This window comes from Scyliorhinus torazame, chromosome 3 (genome assembly GCF_047496885.1).
Source record: "Scyliorhinus torazame isolate Kashiwa2021f chromosome 3, sScyTor2.1, whole genome shotgun sequence".
NCBI lineage: Eukaryota > Metazoa > Chordata > Chondrichthyes > Carcharhiniformes > Scyliorhinidae > Scyliorhinus > Scyliorhinus torazame.
This window is the reverse complement of record NC_092709.1, coordinates 23,950,468-23,972,094: the sequence shown is the minus strand read 5'-3', so window position 1 is coordinate 23,972,094 and position 21,627 is coordinate 23,950,468. Positions and strand designations below refer to the sequence as shown.

The window sequence follows — 21,627 nt, the reverse complement described above, 5'->3', positions numbered from 1 at the left end:
CACCTTACACAAACATTTCTCTGCTGCTTCAGCGCTGCAACATAGTATCGACAAGGGTCAGAGCAAACCGACAGAACAATACCCTTGTGGTAGTATGTATTGGGGGTCATGTGGGACTGGAAGCCCTAATGTCATTGGCTGACAGATCCCGGGTCCTGGTTGGCCATTGACCTCAAGCTCCGCCCTGAAGGCGGAGTATAAGAAGCCGGAGTCTTCCCCCGCAGGCCAGTTTACTATCGAGCTGCGGGGGAACAGACACGCTTAATAAAGCCTCATCGACTTCACTCTATTCGTCTCATGGAGTCTTTGTGCGCTACAACCCTCAATCACACAAACCCCAGCTTGGCACTGTGCTTCCCTCTCCCTTTGCAAAAAAAAAACCTTGTCCTTTCGTAATGGGCCATTCAGTAGTAAGAGTCAATGGGACGTTTGCAGTTAGTAGCCTTCCAGCACTAAAATGAAACAGGATCCTAATCACAGACAATTACTCCCAACAGCTGTTTTCAAATTGAATAGATGCGGCATAAATCACCCTTTAAACGTATAGTTAAACGGAGCCATATGTATTATTTATAATGATGAAAATCTATAACATTTTGCAGCAATGCTTAGGGAAGCACCTCGAGTTGAAGCTATTGGTGGAAGAATGTTTGCCAGTCCATTAAGAAATGAGCTTTTAATCCTGCCCACAGAACTCCTCAGCAATCCCATTTATTAACAGATAAGCCTGAAGCCTGGGAGACAGTCCTGGATGCAGTGGGAGCAAATTAGCCACAACTGAAATTCAGTTTCGAGTGGCCTTCCGCTGCCTTTATTGCTTTGACAGCCGAGTGCCTGTAGCCACTGCTTGTCTGGCACAGGGCACCGACCGCAGGATGCATTGGGTGGAAGTGCAGCAATCCTGCCTGCTGTCAGTTCCTGAGGCAGAGCTCGGTGCTAGAGGAGTGGTAAGCAGCCATCCGCCAGTTCAGGTTGCTCGCTCACTCTCACCGTCAGGCCCGTTAATCAGCCCAGCCTTCACCATCACCCAATAGCAAACAAGTACAAGCATTCGCAGGACCCTCGTGGGCCAGTATGACAGGAGGCCCATGTCAACTCCCAGCTGTGAGTCAGAACAGGCAAAGCCGCAGGATTCTTTCTGCACCTAATTAGTCCAGTTCATAAATCAGTAGCTGTTTTTATAAAAAACTGAATGTCATTCTCGAAAAACAAAAGCTGCCAATTCCCAGATAGGAGCAGTTGCAGCGGCTTGAAACATCATTTCTGAGGTCTGCAACACTACAAGGATAAGTAAAATTATTGCCAGTATTTTCAGATATATCTGAACAAAAATGAAGCTGGCCTTTTAGAACATGCACCAACCATACTGAACACATTGATACAGCATCTTTAATACAACAAAATGTCTCAAGGTGCTCCATAGCAATGTTCAGATATGTCTTGAAGCCACGTCATATATGAAGCTATTGGGAGAGGCGACCACAGACTTGATCAAAGAGGTGGGTTTAAAGGGTTTTCTTGAAAGGCGGAGAGGGAGAGATAGAGAGGTGGAGAGGTTTAGGGAAGAAATTCCAGGACTTAGGACCGAGACAACTGAAGGCCGTCCACTGCTGTTAGGGTGAAGGGAGCAAGAGGCCAAAATTGAAAGAGTGCAGAGAGGATTGTAGGGTGGGGGGTGGTTACCTAGTCACTGTCGATTTCGATTACAGCCTGGAATTCAACTCCATGCCGACAGGCTAAGGAGGAGATGGGGTGCGAGTTGTGAAAGAATCGTACCGTTTTCCTGATAGGTGTCCAGCCGTCCCCTTCTCTAAATTGTGCTTGTTGAGAACAAGGCCGGGCTTGTCCATTAAGGTATTTGTGGTTAAGGTAGCTGCTGTCACTCACTGGCCAGGCCAACATCAGGAGTGACCAGTCAGGTCAGGATGGCAGCACCCAAGGAACTGGACCCCGTGAGTGACTCAGCATTGGAGCCCGGAGAGTAGCCATTCAGCCCGTTGAGTCTGTTCCAACATTTGAGTAGACCATTGCTCATCTTTACCTGACTTGGACCCATTTCCTTCACGTGGGAGGATAACTGAACAGAAAAGTAACAATGGGTACCAGCCAAAGGAATCTGTAATGCAATTTGTTAAGTATGTGCAGGAGAGCAGTATCCAATCAAAAATCAGGGTCTTTGGTGCAGTGGACCCCTGGTGGGTGGCAGCTTTGTATCAGTGAATCCAATCAAAGGTGCCTGTGTCTGTGGTCATTAAAAGTCACTGGACAGACCCATTCCTTCTGATGCATCATGCAAGAATAACCATCTCCACACACACCAAGCATACCTTTCTCTGTTCTATCCTGTTCCTCACAGTTATTTACTTTTATTCATTGTCTCTCCAGCTAGTAACTCAGGTATCAGGATGTTATAAACCTCCCATGCCAGGACCAAGCACAGAACATTCTAGTACAGACACATGTCATTATGTATGCTCATTGAGTGTCCTGGTGTCCTTCTCCATCTGAACCTAATCTCATCCCACCCTCCTGCTCACTCCCCAAATCTTCCAATATCCAGCCAGTCTTCACTCCTTCACTCACTCACTCCTTCACTCACTCACTCCAACACTCACTTACTCACTCCTTCACTCACTCACTCACTCCAACACTCACTCTTTCACTCACTTCTTCACTCACTAACGTCTTCACTTACTCTCTCCTTCACTCACTCTCTCCTTCACTCACTCTCTCCTTCACTCACTCTCTCCTTCACTCACACTCCTTCACTCACTCACTCCTTCACTCACTCACTCCTTCACTCACTCCTTCACTCACTCACTTCTTCACTCACTCACTTATTCCTTCACTCGCTCCTTCACTCACTCCTTCACTCACTCACTCACTCCTTCACTCACTCACACTCCTTCACTCACTCACTCCCTCACTCACTCACTCCCTCCTTCACTCACTCACTCCTTCACTCACTCACTCCAATGCCCACTCTCCCGCTCACTCACAATGCACTCCTGCTGTTGGATAAATGCTATTTGGAATGAGGCAAGCAGGGAATGGCAGGGATCTGCCCAACCAACCTACCAGAGAAAAGACATTTTATTCAACAAGGGGCAACTGTGCAGCAGAGAGAGTCACAGAGTTGCATTCCATTAACTTCGTCCAGGATGTGCTGCGATTCCATGTGTCATTGGGCTGCATGGAACTAAATGCATGCAAGTCACAGCAGGTTTTCTGTCAACTGTTAACAATCAGTCTTTTTTCTCATTCTCACACAACATCCGGGATCACTATCTTGCGGGGCCACATTGTTTTCACTAGCTTTTTCAGAAAAAAAGATAATAGAAACTATAAGGTATTAAACATACGGGGCTTAAACTCAGAATTAACACTATAAGTTCAAAGAAATGCTTTCACCTGGAACGCCATGAGAGCATGGACTGCTTTATCAAACATCAGGCAGAAACTATAACATAGCTTACAAAGGAATTGGACCTGTGATTTGAAAAGGGAATGTATAAAGAGAGCTTGGAAAGGATGTGAGTGACGATAATATAAAAGTGTAAAAGGTGGTGGGCGAGATCTTATTTTAAATGCCTGGGTGGTAATCTGGTCGATCAGGTCACCCACCTGTGAGAGAACAAGACTGATTTTAATTCCTATGATTTCAATGGGGTGAAATCATGCAGGTTCTATGATGGGCTGGCGATTTCCTCCATCAGATTACTTCCCAGGCGGTGAAGATAAAATCATCCTCCCCCTGCCTTCTCTAGATATTTTAAAACATTTCTTCTCAAAATTTGGGTTATACCAGCAGGGTAACATTTTTAAAAAATAATATTTTTTATTCTCCTCCTTTTTCACATTTTCTCCCAAATGTACACCCACCAACAACAAACAATGATCAGTAACAAATATGTCAATCCCATATCAGTAACAACAATCCCATCCTCCCACCAAACCCCAAACTTTAGTCCGCATGTTCACACAAACAAATGACAAAAAGGAATTTGGGATCACCCATAGTCACCATTGACACCCCTCCCCCCAACCCGCCCACCCACCCGCCCCAACTAATGTTCGATGTTATCCAGTTCTTGAAAGTGCAGAATGATTAATGCCCATGAATTGTAGAACCCCTCCATCCTTCCCTCAGTTCAAACTTAACCTTCTCAAGAGTCAAGAATTCCAACAGGTCCCTCCGCCACGCCAGGGCACAGGGTGGAGAGGTTGCTCTCCAACCCACCAGGATCCGCCTTCGGGCGATCAACGAGGCGAAGGCGACAACATCTGCCTCTGCATCCGTTTCCAACCCTGGCTGGTCCGACACCCAAATATGGCCTCCCGGGGGCCCGGGTCCAGTTTCACGTGCATCACTTTAGAAATTACCCTAGAACCCTCCTTCCAGTAATCCTCTGGCTTTGGACAGGGTCAAAACATATGAACGTGGTAACAGGCCCCCCCCACCCCCGCAACGTTCACACACATCTTCTGCTCCTTCAAAAAATCAGCTCATCCTCATCCTCGTGAGGTGTGTTCTGCATACCACCTACAGTTGTATCAGCCCCAACCTCGCGCATGAGGTGGAGGCATTCACTCTCCGGAGCACCTCACACCAGAACCCCTCCTCCATATCCTCTCCCAACTCTTCCTCCCACTTTGCTTTGATCCCTTCCAGTGTTGCCTTCTCCTCTTCCAAAATAGCTCCATAAACCGCCGACACTACCCCCTTCTCCAGTCCCTCTGTATTCAGCACCTCCTCCAGCAATGTGGAGGCCGGCTCCACCGGGACCTCTGTATCTCCTTTCTGGCAAAATCTCGAACCTGCATGTATCTAAACATTTCCCTCTGCTCCAGCCCATACTTCGCTTCCAGCTCCTTCAATCCTGCAAACCGACCCCTAAGAAACAAATCTTTTAGCGTCTTAATCCCTTTCTCCTCCCATTCCCTAAAATTTCCATCCCACTTCCCTGGCTCAAGTCTGTGGTTTCCCCCAAATCGGCATTTCCCTTGACCCTGCCCCCAACCCAAAGTGTTGGCGAAACTGCCTCCAAATTCTCAATGAAGCTATTTCCCCAGGGACATCGGGAGCGGCGCTGTTGCTAGTGCTTTCAATCCCGACCCCCTGCACAAACTCTCCTCCATTCTGACCCAATGGGAATCAACCCCTCTGACCCAGCTCCGCACCTTCTCCACATTCGCCGCCCAGTAGTAATACATCAGGCTTGGAAGACCCAAACCACCTGCCTGCCTTCCCCTCTGTAGCAGCACCTTTCTAACTCTGTCCACCTTCCCTGCCCATATGAACAAAGTAATCCTTCCCTCAATCTCTCTGAAAAAAGCCTTTGGCAGGAAAATCGGCAGGCATTGAAAAATAAACAGAAATCGTGGCAACACATTCATTTTAACCGCCTGTACCCGACCCGCCAGTGACAGAGGGAGACCGTCCCACCTTGCCAGATCACCTTTCACTCTCCCCACCAAACTAGAAATGTTGTACCTACGGAGCCCCCCCCCACTCCCGGGCATCCTGCACCCCCAGGTACCTCAAGTGAGACCCTGCCCTACGGAATGGCAGCCCCCCCACCCCTGCCCCCACCCCCGACCGCGACACCACAAAATACTCACTCTTGTCTAAATTTAGTTTGTACCCCGAGAAAGACCCAAACACTCAAAGCAGCTCCAATATTCCCCCTATTGACACACTCGGTTCCGACAAGTATAACAGCAAGTCATCGGCATATAAGGACACCCTATGCTCTATCCCCTCCCGCACTATTCCTTTCCACACCCCCAAACCTCTTAATGCGATGGCCAACGGCTCAATCGTGAGACATAGGACATCCCTGCCTAGTCCCACGGTGGAGAGAAAAGTATCTCGAGCTGATGTTGTTTGTACGGACACTCGCCCTCGGCTCCTTATATAGTAGCTTTACCCAGTTCACAAATCTTGGTCCAATCCCAAACCGCTCCAGAACTGCCATCAAGTACCCCCATTCTACCCAGTCAAACGCCTTCTCAGCGTCCAATGCCACAACCACCTCTGTTTCCTTCCCCTCCGCCGGTGCCACAATGGCATTCAGTACCCTTCTAACGTTTGAAAAGAGCTGCCTCCTTCTCACAAACCCAGTCTGATCTTCACCTATCACCTTCAGGAGGCACTCCTCCAGCCTACCCGCCAGTACCTTCGCCAATACTTTTGCGTCCACATTCAGAAGTGATATGGGCCTATACGACCCGCACTCCATCAGATCCTTATCTTTTTTAGCAACAGGGAAATCGATGCCTGCCCCAAATTATGTGGTAACACCCCCTACCCTGTCGCCTCTTCAAACACCCCCACCATCAGCAGTGCCAGCTTATCCTTGAATTTTTTAGAATATTCCACCGGAAACCCATCCGGCCCTGCCACCTTCCCCGACTGCATCCTCCCAATCGTATCTTTAATCTCCTGCTCCACTATCGTCCCCTCTAATGTAGCCCTGACCCCCTCCCCTAACCTCGGGTACTCCAACCCATCTCGAAATTCCTGCAACTCCCGGTTTCCCCCAGGTGGCTCTGACCTGTACAACCTCTCATAAAATTCCTCAAAGACCTTGTTAATCAGATCTGGAGCCACCACCAACGTCCCTGCCCTATCCCCCACCTGAACAATTTCCTTTACCGATGCTGCCCTCCGGAGCTGACCTGCCTTATCTCCATGTTCGTAAACTACACCCCTTGTTCGTCTCAGTTGGCGCACCACCTTCCTGGTAGATAGTCGGCCAAAGCTCGCCTGTAGTTCCTTCCTCTTTTCCAGCTTCGCTGGGTCCCCATCTTCTGCATAACTCCTATCTACCTCCAACATCTCATCTATTACCCTCTGCCACTCCAACCTCTCCTCTTTGTCCACCCTGGCCTTAAAGGAAATCACCTCACCCCTCACCACCGCCTTCAGAGCCTCCCAGACAACTGCCTTCGACACCTCACCTGTCACAGTTGAAACCTAAATATTCCTCAATTACCTTTTCAATTTTGCCACAGAACCGTTGGTCCCCCAAAAGTCCCACATCTAATTTCCACCCTGGCCTCTGCGCTACCCCCTTCTCCAGTACCATATCCACCCAATGCGGAGCATGATCTGACACTGCAATTGCCGAGTATTCCGCCCCCTTAACCCCAGCCAGCAAAGCCTTCCCCACCACGAAGAAGTCGATCGCGAGTATATCTTATGGACTGCTGAGAAAAACAAGTACTCCCATTCCCTCGGGTGCAGAAACCTCTAAAGGTCCATCACTCCCATTTCCACAATTAGCCCAGCCAACGCCTTTGCCCCCCACTGATGGGACCAGCGAGCGCGGCCGTGACCTGTCCAACCTTGGCAAGTTCCAGTCCCCCCCCCACTATCAGTTCGTGTGTGTCCAAGTCGGGGATGGCCCCAAACATCTTCTTTGCGAATCCCACATCGTCCCAATTGGGACCGATAACACTTAACAGCGCCACTAACCCCCCCTCCAGCGTCTCTGTCACAATCACATATCTACCCCCTGATCTGCCACCACCTTCTCCATCTGGAAACGTACTCTTTTGCTGACCATTACCACTACCCCTCGAGCCCTTCCGTCAAATCCAGAGTGAAACACCTGACTAACCCAGCCCTTTTTAAGTCTCATCTGGTCCTTCACCCTCAAGTGAGTCTCCTGCAGCATTGCTCCATCGGCTTTCAAACTTTTAAGATGCGCAAGCACCCTTGACCTTTTGACCGGACCTCCTAAACCCCTCGCGTTCCACGTGACTATCCTAACTGGGGGTCTCTCAACACCCCCCCGCCCACCCTTCTTATCCACCATCATCATACCAAAGGCCCTGCCCAATGAGCCTGACCCGCCCCTATCCATTATTAATATCAAACCACTTCCCCCCTCCCAAAAAAAACCCCTATATTCCCTCTCGAAAAAACATCTCCCAGCATCATTCCCCCCCCCCGCCCCTCACTCACCTCACAGGCCCATCGAAACCTGCCAACCAGGCTCCAATGTCCACAGCCCTCCTCTCACCTCACCTCCGTTCACTAACCGACATGTTAGCTAGCACGGGTGGCTCCCCCCGCCAAGGTATACCGTCCCCTCCCAACCAGTCCCAGAGAAAGAAAAAACAAAAACAACAATCCAACCCATACCATTCACTAAAATAAGATATAACCTTCGCAACACAGAATGCCAATCAACCCAACCAATAATTTGAACACTGTAACAATGTGAAGTGAAGTAAATTACAATGCACGTCAGTAAAAAGAAAGTTACAGCATTTATACTTTTTCCAGCTCCCCAATCACAGTCCACAGTCTCTCTTCCAGCTCCGCTCCTCACGTCTGTCCCAAGCCTTCTGCCCTCACGAACGCCTCAGCCGCCTCCGCTGTCTCAAAATAAAAGTCTTTGGCATCATACGTCACCCTCAGCTTCGCTGGGTATACCATACCAGACCGTTTTTGGTACAGTGCCGCCTTCACTCGCCCGAACGCCACTCGTCTTTTTGCCAACTCCACATTCTAGGCGGGAGCCACCCGATGTGGGACATCTCACCTACATCGCGCCCTGGCTTCGGGCCTGCCACCTCGACCTCCATTTGGCTCCGCCTCCGCTGCTCCGACCTCCGCTGCTCCGACCTCCGCACGCGCTGGGCCCGACGCCTCAGCACCAGACGCCCGACACCCACGCGGGGTTCTTCGCCGGTTTTCAAACCGGCCCCGCTTGACGCCCAGGATGGCCCCAAAGGCCGACAATAATCGGGGGGGGGAAGAATTGGGGAAACTCCCAAAAGCGCCGCAAATAGTGGCCAGCGGGGAGCTCCTCTCGATGCGGCCATCCCGCTCGCAAACGCCACCGGAGGTCCCCAGCAGGGTAACATTTATTGTCTGTTCATAAAGGTCAGAGAAAGGTAATGGTGGACCTTCTCCCTGGACCATTGCAGTCTGTGTGGTTACTTCTACAGCAGTGATTTAGGGAGTCCCAGAATTTTGACCCAACAATGATGAAGGGACGGCAACCTACGTCCAACTTAAGATGGTATGTGACTTGGGGAAGATTTGGAAATGATGATGCTGCTATTGTCGTTCTCACAGGTATGGTGGTGAGTATGGGACCAGTTATTGAGGTGACCTTTCGGAATATACTTTTTTTTAATGCGTCCAAGGGATTGTTGGCTAGGCCAGCATTTATTGCTCATCCTTAGTTGCCCTTGAGAAGGTGGTGAAGAGCTGCCTTCTTAAACCGCTGCAGCCCATGTGGTGTAAGTACACTCACGGTGCTGTTAGGGAGAGAGATGCAGGATTTTGACCCAGTGACAGTGAAGGAACGGTGATATATTTTCAAGTCAGGATGGAGAGGAATTTCTAGGCGGTGGTGTTCCCATGTATCTGCCGTCCTTGCACTGGAAAAGTCCATCCCTTGGAACCAAAGTGGAAAATAGCCCAGGTATGGTTTGCCCACAACAAACAGGACATATCCAACCCAGCCAAGTACCCCGCCATCACCCACTGTCAATCATCAGCAAAGGGATGGAAGGTGTCAGCGACAGTGCTATCAAGCAGAATTTACTCACCAATAAGATGTTCACCACTGCTCAGTTTGTGTTCCACAAGTAACACTTGGCTCCAGACCTCATTACTGGCTTTGACGGAACATGTTCCCCTCCCCCGAAAGGTTACATAGCATCTCGTCTTGGAAATATGTTGTCGTTTCTTCAGTATCACTGGGTTAGAAACCTGGAACTAGCTACCCAACAGGAGTGAGAGAGTACTTTCACCACACGGGTTGCAGTGGATCATGGGGACACCACAGCACCACCTGTTCAAAGCTAATTAAGGATGGATAATAAATGTTGGCCTTGCCAGTGACGTGACTAAGAAGTTTGCGGCCTCAGGATGTCAGTTCTTCTTTTACAACATTTGGAGTAGGGGGGGGGGGGGGGGGGGCGGGGTGGTGTAAGAGGGATCAAAGCCTAGAGTAATTGGAGCTGAAATTCTGACAATGTCTTCAGCGCACCAAGGGGAGGCGGTGGCCGAGTGGTATGGTCACTGGACTAGCAGATCAGAAACCCCGGGAGATGCTCGGGGGACCCGGGTTCGAATCCCGCCACTGCAGATGGTGAAATTTGAATTCAATAAAAAGATGGAATTAAAACACCTAATGTTGACCACGAAACCATTGACAATTGTCGTACAAACCCATCTGGTTGACTAATGTCCTTTAGGGAAGGAAATCTGCCGTCCTTACCTGGCCTGGCCTACATGTGACTCCAGTTTCCACAGCAATGTCGTTGACTCTTAACTATCCCTTCAAGGGCAATTAGGGATGGGCAATAAATGCTGTTATTAGAGATGATTATTGCCTGGCACTTGTGCGGTGTGAATGTTATGCGCCACTTGTCAGTCCAAGCCTGGATATTATCCAGATCTTAAGAACGGAAGAACTAGGAGCAGTTGGAGGCCATCTGGCCCTTCGAGCCTGCTCCGCCGTTCAATGAGATCATGGCTGATCTTTTGTAGACTTAGGTCCACTTTCCCGCTCTAACACCACAACCCTTTATTCCTTTATTCTTCAAAAAACTATCTTGTCTTGTTGTATTTGGACTGCTTCGACATCTGAGGAGTGGCAAATGGCGCTGAACATTGTGCCGTCATCAGTGAACATCCTCACTTCTGACCTTATGATGGAAGGAAGGTTGTTGATCAAACAGCCGAAGGAGGCTGGGCCGAGAACACTACCCTGAGGAACTCCCGCAGTGATGCCTTGGAGCTGAGATGATTGATATCCAAACACCATAACCATCTTCCTTTGTGCCAGGTCTGACTTCAATCAGCAGATTACCATTGACTCCAGTTTTGCTAGGGCTCCTTGATGCCATACTTGGGTCACCTTGCCTCTGGAGCTCAGCCCTTTTGTCTACGTTTGGACCAAGGCTGCAATGAGGTCAGGTGTTCAGTGGTCCCGGAGGAACTCAAACTGAGCGTCCGTGAGCAGGTTATTGCTGAGTAAGTGCCGCTTGATAGCGCTGCTGACGACACCTGGGGATAGGAACGGGGCGAGGCTATGATGAGATTTCTGAAGAGTTGCATCTTTTTTGAATGCATTGCCATTTTTAGAGATGCAGGTAATTGGTGAATATGAGTAATATGCGCAGACTGCATTTACCTGCGAAACACCAGACACCGTCCTTCAAAGTAACTGAATTTACTTGACGTTTGAATGCATCACAGAGTTGCGATAAGCTACAATATGAAATGCAAGTCATTCTTTCTCCCCAACCAGAATTTCTGTTTCAGATTCAGATCACCAATACTTAAAGTGATTCAGAATCCAAGCACTGAATCAACAAACTTTCTTTTTAATGGCCTTCTCACTCATTTAATCCACTTCAATTTATGTGCCAGCATCTAAGTGAGAGTACCATCCATCAAACAAAATAACCAATGTTGAAAGGACATCGGTGAGAAGGGAGAGAGAGTTTCTTTATTACAGCACTTCTCCAAATTTTCACCCGCGGCCCACCGAGATGGAGCGAACGACCCCATGGACCACCTACCGACCCTTCCTCACCTCGTTTTGATGGCCACAAAAAAACTCATCAGAATTACTCATCAGCGATGGAAACCAGTAGCAGATTTTATAGGGGCCGGTGGTCCCCGACCGCCCCCCCCGACACAGAGCCCACCTACCACACAGACGGCTGCCCCTCAGCAATTTATTGCTGGCATCAGTGTTAATAGCTTTGACACGATATTTCATCCCCGATCCTGAGGAAAACCTATTTACCCACAGCGAGGGGTTAAGGCCTGAGAGTGTGATGGAAGCATGTTCAATCGAAGCAATCCAAAGGGAATTAGACTCTTATCTAAAAAGGAAGAATGTGCAAGGGCAACAAAGCGAAGGCGGGAGAATGGCTCTCGGCGAGTTGCTCATTTGGAGACCAGGTGCAGACATGACCTCTATCTGCGCTGTAACAATTCTGTGATTCTTTACAGAGCAGCCAGCCAATCGGATGGTTGGCAGTTCTATAATCCCAGCAGCCAAGTGGGCGTGGAGGCTGTGGCTGGGGTGACATGCTGTCCTGATGAAGAGCAGCCCAGATTTGAGTTAAGTCCAGGGTATATTCCAGGCCACTCTAGCAGGCCCCAAAGTGGGATTGGTCACAGGCAGGTTTTGAGAGGCCAGGCTGGGAAGGTAAAGCCACGGTGACCTTGGGGGAATGGGGTTCCACCAAAAGTACCCATACCTTGCCCGACACTAGATTATGCAGCCAAAGCTGTTGAGCTAGCTGCTTGGTATGGGGTCCCTCAAATCCTGGTAAAATAGCAACAGGGGTGGGATGAGGCCTTTCAGTAGTCATTAATTGGTTAAGGATAGTCAATTAGAACATAGAATACCTACAGTGCAGAAGGAGGCCATTCGGCCTATCGAGTCTGCACCGACCCTCCAAAAGAGCACCCTACCTAGTCCCACTCCCCTGCCCTATCCTGTAACCCCACCTGATCTGAACATCTTTGGACACAAAGGGGCAATTTAACATGGCCAATCCATCTAACCTGCACATCTTTGGACTGGGGGTGGAAACCGAGGCACCCGGAGGAAACCCACGCAGAGCTGGAGAGAAAGTGCAGACTCCGCACAGTCACCTAAGGCCAGAATTGAACCCGGTTCCCTGGCGCTGTGAGGCAGCAGTGCTAACCACAGGCCGGCAGACAGGCCACCTGTGGATTTTAGGAGCCGCTTCCTCCTTCAAATCCACCAGTGGGGGAGTGTCAAATCCAAATCTATAAATATTTTGCTGCCTTTCATGACTTAAAGAATCCATTTATGTGCATTAATGTTTTAATTAACTACCGTGCCAGAAACATAAGTATATAGGGGCTGGTTTAGCACAGGGCTAAATCGCTGGCTTTGAAAGCAGACCAAGGCAGGCCAGCAGCACGGTTAAATTCCCGTACCAGCCTCCCCGAACAGGTGCCGGAATGTGGCGACTAGGGGCTTTTCACAATAACTTCATTTGAAGCCTACTTGTGACAATAAGCGATTTTCATTTTTCACAGACATTTTTATATTATAAACATTAATACTACAAGAGAATTTTGTGAAACATTGTAATCTGTGTTATAAAATCATCACAATAATCTTCAGAGAAACTAGTACTTATTTTACATCTATACTAATCAAACAAAATCAGCGGTAATATAAATTCTGCTTATTAAACAACATTATTGTTGAACGCACTTATGACAACTCGTGCTACACGTGTGAGAACTGGTCTGGTTGTTTGACGCCAAGCGAGTGGTGGGGGTGAGGGTCTATTCTCTCTTGGACCTCGGCCGTGGCACTGTGCATCGGGGACTTACATCTTGGATCAGCCCATGGACTACCTGGAGGGTCTTTGTGGACTACCAGTGGTTCGTGGGCTACAATTTGGGAACCACTGCTTTATTAGTTGCTCCCATGTGCAATTTTGGCCCCAGACTAATGCCAGATTGCAAGGGCCTGCTAGACGTCATTGCTGCCCATCTATTACTCCATATCTCTCCCTCACTGCAGATCCGTAACAAAATAAAAAGGGACACATTCAGTTCACGCAGCCAGAAAGTCAGTAAATCATTTCCACTTCATTTTCATTTAGCGCTTATTGTCACAAGTAGGCTTCAAATGAAGTTTCTGTGAAAAGCCCCTAGTTGCCACATTCCGGCACCTGTTCAGGCAGGCTGGTACGGGAATTGAACCGTGCTGCTGGCCTGCCTTGGTCTGCTTTCAAAGCCAGCGATTTAGCCCTGTGCTAAACAGCCCCTTATGCTTGCAGCATGTTATGTGGCTGCCAGGGCTCTGAATTGCAGAGCACTAGCCTTGCCCGTGTCTTGGAAATGGGTCACTTGCACATGGCATTTCTATAAACACAACACCAATGCAGTTAGTCACACGATTGTGTAACAATGTGCTGATACCACAACAGATACAGCAACGGGCAGTATAAGACTTGCACTAAACAGGGCCGAGGTGACACAGAATTTGTATTGGGGCTCTGGTGACAACGTACTTTACAGAGAGAGATAAAAAACTGCCAACAAATTGATAAGATTTTTTCTATTTCCTCCTTAGCCCTACACGGAGTGAAGAGGCACCTCAAAGAGGAATCAAATGCTCAACTTTGTTTCAAAGATTACAAAGTAATTGCAGATTGCAAGAGAACTCCTCCATTCAGTCCACTTTATTTCAGATCGTAAAATCTCAGCCAACTGGTTCTTAAATGACTCTGGTGACTTTTGATTCTGGTAGCTCAACTGGGAGTCTTCTCCTTGTGTTTGGCAACATTAGTTTTGAAGTTTCAACAGGGACCATCTGATGGGGGGGTTGTTGGACAGTAGGGTTTTTTGGGGAGGAATTGGATGTGTACTTAGTGGAATACAGTTGCAATGCTGTGGAGAAGGAGTGGGCGTTAGGGAGTGTGAGACAGGGTTGCATTGATCTATCAAGAGGCCAATGCAGACATGATGGGCCAAATGGTCTATTTCTCAGGTGTATGAGCTTAAAATACTATCCAAACTACTTACAAAATGGTGCCATTGACCAAAAGACTACACTGGAATCCAACCTCATGTTGGGTTCATTATTTGCGATCCTAAGCATTTAGTGACAGACACAATGGGATGGATTCTTCAGACGCACCCTTCACAAGGTCGCCACGTGCGGGACGCAGACCATGTAAAGGTCCATTGACCTCCGGCGGGACATTTCCGGGCGCCGGGCGATTGCCGCCCGGAATCTCTCACCTTCCCGGTTGGATGAAGGGACTATGTCCCTTTCAGCTCGGGAAAAAAGAAATCACATTTGAGCTTTGGGATAAATTATGAATACAGACAAATGTTACTGCTTAATTGAAGTTCATTGGAAAATCACCCAAATCTGTGGCTCTAAAATTGAACATTTACAGCCACACCAGTTTCGGAAATATCTCAACCACAAGCAGTATGACAAGGAGCTGAGATTCATCTGTGGAATTTATACTTTACAGGCGACGTGCACAATCTATCTCAGTAACTCTGCAGCTAGCAGCATTTAAAATAACAGCTTTTAAACCAGCTCCACTGCACATTATTAATGGAGTGCATTATGGATGTTAATCAGCAAGACACGGCAGCTGAACAGGAAAATGAAAATATTAGAGAAAATGACTTTGTTAAAGAAGTGCAACAAGGCATGCTGGACAAATAAATTTGGCACACTAGGAAAGAGCCTTGTTCGAAATCCATCTCTTAGTTCCCTGCTTTCTTTGTTGTAAATGACACTGCTTTTATCTTGGCCTGAATCTTACGCTCCCCCAATGGGTTTTTATGCACATGGAGGAGGAAACTCGGGAGCGTGATATTGCTGGGACGGGATTCCTTCTGGGTTCCCGCCACCCCGACCACGCAGCGACTTTATGCTGGAAGGGGCAAGGTCTCAGATCAGAAGCTCAAACTTGCCCCAATTGAGGCCCTTAAGTGGCCAATTCATGGCCATTTCCCACCCAACCTTAATTTCCAGGCTGGCAGGAGGATTGAGACTCGGTGGGGGAAGGCCGAAAATAAACCGGTTAGATCTGAGCCGGGAAGGGGAGGCGCCTCCATCAGAAGCCTCTTCAGCCCAGTGGCCTTCCCTGCCCCAGGATCCCAATCTCCCCTGCAACTCCTCAAGACCTTCCCTACCGTCGCCACCCTGGGGCTCCGAAGACTTTCCTTTCCCTCCATTTCCCGGACTTGGTCTCGGACCTCATGGTACAACTTCTTTCTCACTTCTGTGCGCTGTTGCTGCAGGAATGTTCCCTTCCAGTCGGCGAACAGTTCAGCAGTCAAAGGCATTCAGCCTCTGATCTTCGGGTAAGCGTTCTCCAAGGTGGCCTTCAGGACGCGCAACAACTCAGAATCGCCGAGCAGAAACTTATAGCCAAGTTTCGCACACATGAGTACGGCCTCAATCGGGACCTGGGATTCATGTCGCAATACATTCACCCCCCATCTATCCTGGGCGTGCAAAATCCTACCAACTGTCCTGGCTTGAGATAATTCCACCTCTTTAACCTGGGGTTATCCCTCTCTCCAGTTGCTCTGTCTGGACCTGTAAAAACTTAATTACCTGCAAAGAGTCGCATTCAAAGTATCGTCTTGCAGCAGCGACTTTGTCTATATATGTGTTTGTGGAACCCATCTCTTCATTCACCTGAGGAAGGAGCTGCGCTCCAAAAGCTAGTGATTCGAAACAAACCTATTGGGCTTTAACTTGGTGTTGTGAGACTTCTTACTGTGATCTTCCTTCTGAGTCACATTGTCCTGTGAAACACTCCCAAGTGGGACAGGCACTGGCTGGAAATAAACATTAAGTCCATACTCTGAAGGGTTTAAGGGGGTTGGATGAATGGTGGGGGATGATGATCAGATCCCCACGATTTAAACAGGAAGGACATGCGCCTCTAATTATTCCAAGGGCTAATGATGGTATGGCCTTTGCTTTACCTTCTTGAAAGTCCAGATCTGCATCACCTTGCACCGTTTCTTTTCCTTGCTAATGTTCCCCACCACTTCTCCCTTCTCGACAGGGTTGTCTCTGCATTGGTTGCATTAACACCAAGTGTCCTTGCCCTAGTGGGCATTATCTATCTGCATTATCTATCTGCAAGATTGGACAGTGGGCGTTGGGCAGGCTATCTGGCCGCACTATGAGACGACTCAGGTGCACTTCAACCAGCAGCCCCCATGCAGTCATAGTTCATTGTTCCCATGCTGACTGCAGCAGCACTGCCATTGGCCCAGTTGATCCAGCACAGTTTGGGTTTTGCCCAATGAAGCAAAATTCAAGAGAACCCCACAAACTCTCCTTCCCACAAAAAACTCCAAGACTGATCACTTTACCAACTCAAATGAACCGGGTAGGTTAGCAAGAATGAAATGGGGCCCTGTTTGGAACATGGCTCTTGGAGTTAAAACAAAAAGTGTGGTGTTATTAGCCTGTCGGATGTTTGTCAGACTGTATAAGTTCAGGTCACAGATTTCTGAAAGAGAGGAAGAAAATTATTTCCTCTCAGTTGCACAGACATGCTTCGACACAGGTCTCTGTGCTTTAGCTGATAACAAGATGTTTCCAGTTACTGCCGAAATCTTTCTGCTCCTCACGTTTCAGGCAGGGTACCTCTTGCCAAAAAAGCAAAATGTCCCGAGCTGAAAAAAAAGGAAAGAATCTGTGCAAACGACACCCCATGTGTGAGCACTGCAAGTGGATCGGAGCTTCCAGATTGCATTCCTCTTTTCAAAAGGGAGTTAATGCTTTAAATTGGGGCAGTCATTTCTCCTCAATTAAGCTTTTCGGATTTAATCATTTAATCACACAAAGCACGGCATTTTATACATGAGTGGGCTTGCACATGTTCAAAATAGCCTGGACACTTGCCACCCAACATGCGCAAAATGCATTCTCAATTGCAATGTATCTGATTATATTTTGCAACAGAACGGGGTCCGAGAAGTCTTTCATGGAATGAGTAGTTTTCATGCTGTGGTCATTGAGGTTGCTTCATTTTTACGCCACACTTTTAAATGTAAAAACAAAGAGCATTTTCAAGTGGCTTTGAAAAACAATCCAAGCAATGCAACTCAACTCACAGAGAGAGCGATGCTCAATATGACTCCCAAGTGCCAACCTGCCTTGTTTCCCAACTAACTCTGCTCATGTTTGAACTATTCCAGGACATGGGACATGCCTCTTTAACAGACATCAATGGATTTATCCAAGGCTTTCAATGCGCCAAAAAGCACAGATACAACAACCCTGTCCAACATATATTTAGTGCTGTGAAATTAGAAACGCTTAAATCAGATCCTCTTTCAGACTTGCTAACACAGGCCAAACACAACACCTGCCGTCAGCCTCAATAAATGTTATTTAATCTGAGTCTTGCAAAATGCCTTGCAAATTTCGAGCACCGAATATATGGTTGTCTGCAGACCACTTGCATCCACGGAAAACATTTGTTTTTCTGGCAAAGGTTCACTTTGAGTACTTGGAATCATGTTGAAAGCACGGCGGGTTTTCCCAGTGAATGGCACACCCAGCTCCATTTACTCATTGGAAAATTTAAGATTTGAAAAAGTGCGGAAATCTGCCTGTGGCTTTGTGTTCGAAACCTGTGTATTCGAAACCTGTGCACTTTGAATCACCGAAGGGCAATAACCAAAGTGCACTACTTCTGTGGAAGATAATTGTGCCCTTCGGAAGAACATCTTTCCCCTCATCTCTGTCTTAAAAGTCAGATCTCTTATTTTTAAACTATGTCCCCTAGTTTCAATCTCCCCGGTAAGAGTAAACATCCACCGCCTGTCCGCCCTATCAAACCCCCTCGGGATCTTATATGTTTCAATAAGATCACCTCTCATTATTCTAAACTCAAATGGGCACAGGCCTGACCTTCAGAAGAAAGCCCCTTCAATCCAGGAATGAGTCCAGTGAGCTTTCTAACCACAGTGCAGTTAAAGGGCAGGAGGCAATTTGATCAGGAACCACAGAGATAATGTGATGCCCATTTTAAAGTCTGTTCTTATTTTAAAATATGCGTCCTGAGTTTCTATGTCCACTTTAATCAATGAAGTTTCCCATGTGATTTTGTCACAGTGTAATTATACCCTCCTGTCATCAGCAGCACCGCAGAGCTGCACTAAGCAGGAAGGTGCCATTCTAGTATGACAAGTGGACACAACTCATTATAAAAGTGGACACAGAAACTTGTAATGAACAAAGTAGACAGGAAGCATTTGCAGACATAATGAGGGAGAAAGTTGCGGTAGCAAAGAATTGACAACAGAGGTCATGATTTAACAGAAATGAAGCAGAGTTCCATATTGGGTGCCATTAGCCGGGTGTTTCCTGGCGCTTGCAGCACTGAGAATGACCCCGCTGTTAAATGGTACTCTGCTTCATTTCTAGGCCTCGGTGAGGAATGCCCCGCCGAAGGTGCACTTAGCCCCATTTCCTGCACTAATGAGTTCCCTCCACTGCAACCTACAGATCCCCCAATGCCCCAAATTACCAATGAGAGGGTCCTCAAGTCCTCCCCACACCCCACCTCATAAGGGAAGGGCGCCCTGGGCCTAATCGCCAGTGTGGGAAAGATGCCACCCAGGCACCTTGGCAGTGCCAATACCCCTGCCAGGCTGGCAGTGCCACCTGGACACCCTGGCAATGCCACCCAGGTGACCTTGCCAAGGTTCCAGTGCCATGGTGCCCTGGTGGCATTGGGGATGCCAGGGTGCCACCCTGCCCAGAGCTCAAGCACGCAAGGCACCCGATCGCCTGGGAGATCCCACAATGCCAGTACGCATCCTCCATGTTGGTGGAGACCAGTGCTAAACGGCGCTCATCGAGGTTTCCAAGCACGGGGGCTAGATCCGACGAGAGCATATTCAAGTGAGCCTGACTGCACACTTGAATATGCAAATCTGGTACCCATCATTGTGGGCGGGATCCAGATCGCAACGCCTCGCAAGATCCCGTTAGATCACGTGAGGCGTAATGAATGAGTGAATCTCGCAAGTGGCCTCTTGTGAGATTTACCGGCCGCATCGCGATCCGAGTCGGGCACACGCCGGCCATTAGATCATGCCCAGAGAGTCAGTCAATTTTTGTTTCCACAGAATGGAAAGCAAATCAGATGGGCTGTGAAATTGATGGTCAATTCATTATCGCCCATCTTGAAACATCCTTCAAAACCAACTTCACCTCCACGATCTTGAATATGTTGTATTTATATTTAGGCACATATACACTGACAAGACTCCATTAGTTTTTGGAGCATCGCTTAATGACTGATATTCTTCAAAAATCCATTCAGTAGCCCTTGACCCTATACATTTTGGTGATGTATGATGAAGGTTAGTGGGAGAAACAAAATCCATCATTGCAATTTGCACCGCATTGCGAAATTCACTAAAACCTTTCCATCGCTAGGCAAAACTAAAAATAACTTGGCTTTTAAGACTCATATATATTAGATAGCTATGCATAAAAATCTGATTGCTTCAATGTTCTTTATTGTTCTATACAGAAATGCTAACAACTCACGTTTATCATAAGAGGTTGATTCCATAAACCGTTACTGTTGGGCAAAGCCACTCATTGGCTTCAGGCACTGGGCCAAATAATATCCGAGGTGAAATTTCTCATTTTTCCCTTTTTGCTGCATGTCTTTGTCCCTACACAGTCAATTGCAAAATGCTCACCACCGTTGGCTTCTCCCTATCAAAGAGTACTTTGGGGTATATAAGTGCAAGTATCAAGAGTAATGGTGCTGAACATGGTGACTGTGAGTTAGCACAAGACATGAAACAGTGCAAACGTTCTTACCAGGTGTTACAGCGATGTTGCTGATCGATCGGTCTTCACCCTGTTGATTGACAGCTTCGCACGTGTATTCTCCAGCATGTGATGGCTTCACTTTCCTTATCAGGAGTTCCGATTCCTTTCTGTAAAATCAGTCAGAAGTCAATTTCACCTTGGGACAGATAACAGGAGGAGCAGAAAGCCGATAAACACCTGAACAGCTGATTGGGCATCACTGCAGTGAAGTCAGTACGATAGAATCATCAAAGAATCCCTCTAGTGGGAGAAGGAGGCCATTCAGCCCATCGAGCCTTCCGCGGCCCTTGGAAAGAGCACCCAAGTCCACACCTCCACCCTATCCCAGTAACCCATCTAACCTTTTGGACACTAAGGGGCAATTTAGCATGGCCAATCCACCTAACCTGCACATCTTTGGATTGTGGGAGGAAAGAGGAACACCCGGAGGAAACCCACGCAGACGCAGGGAGAAAGTGCAAACTCCACACAGACAGTCACCCGAGGCCGGAATTGAACCCGGGTTCATGGAGCTGTGAGGCAGTAGTGCTGACCACCATGCCCCCGTGCCGCCTATGAATGGGTGTCATTACAATCAGGCGGTGGATGAGTCCCAGGACTGTAGGGAGCTGAACTGATTTCCTTGCACTAGTTTTTGGAATAATTCGGTCTGCAAATTAAATAATGATAAAAATGATGAATGCTGCAGGGCCAAAGTATTCACCATTACGTGAATGCTAAACTACAGCATGCCTCTCAGATAATACCAAATTACTTCAACAATAATCGAGAAAATTAAGCTTTTCACACTGGAAATCTGGTTCAGCTTAAATTTGAATGTAGCAGGATTATTTTGCGTAGAAATGCTGCAATTTTCTCTGACACCTCAGTCTTGTAACCCAGACATCCTTTACAAAAGGTGTATCATCAAGACACAGCTCACATCTGAAGCAGTCCATGTCCAAATGCAACACTTGTACAATATCCAGGCATGGGCTGACAAGCGGCAAGCAACATTTGTGCCACACAAGTGCCAGGCAATGATCTTCGCGATCAAGAGAGAATCTAATCATCTCCCGTTGACATTCAATGGCATTACCATCACTGAATCCCCTACTACCAACATCCTGTGACAGGAGCTACCTGGTAATACCACCACTTGCATGTTCCCCTCCAAGTCAATCACCATCCTGACTTGGAAATGTCTCGCTGTTCCCGAGTCAAAATCCTGGACCATGCTCCCTAACTGCACTGTGGA

The 21,627-nt window shown here is 47.9% G+C and overlaps 1 protein-coding gene across 2 annotated transcripts in view; it reads right to left on the bottom strand.

Moving 5' to 3' along the window:
- The window catches only part of nrg1 (neuregulin 1), a 226,915-nt gene that overhangs the window by 160,778 nt on the left and 44,510 nt on the right, over nt 1-21,627 (bottom strand). For both annotated transcript variants that reach the window (XM_072495412.1, XM_072495411.1), the window contains exon 3: nt 20,379-20,497. In XM_072495412.1, coding sequence (XP_072351513.1) covers nt 20,379-20,497 — 119 coding nt within the window. The remainder of the gene's footprint in view (nt 1-20,378; nt 20,498-21,627) is intronic.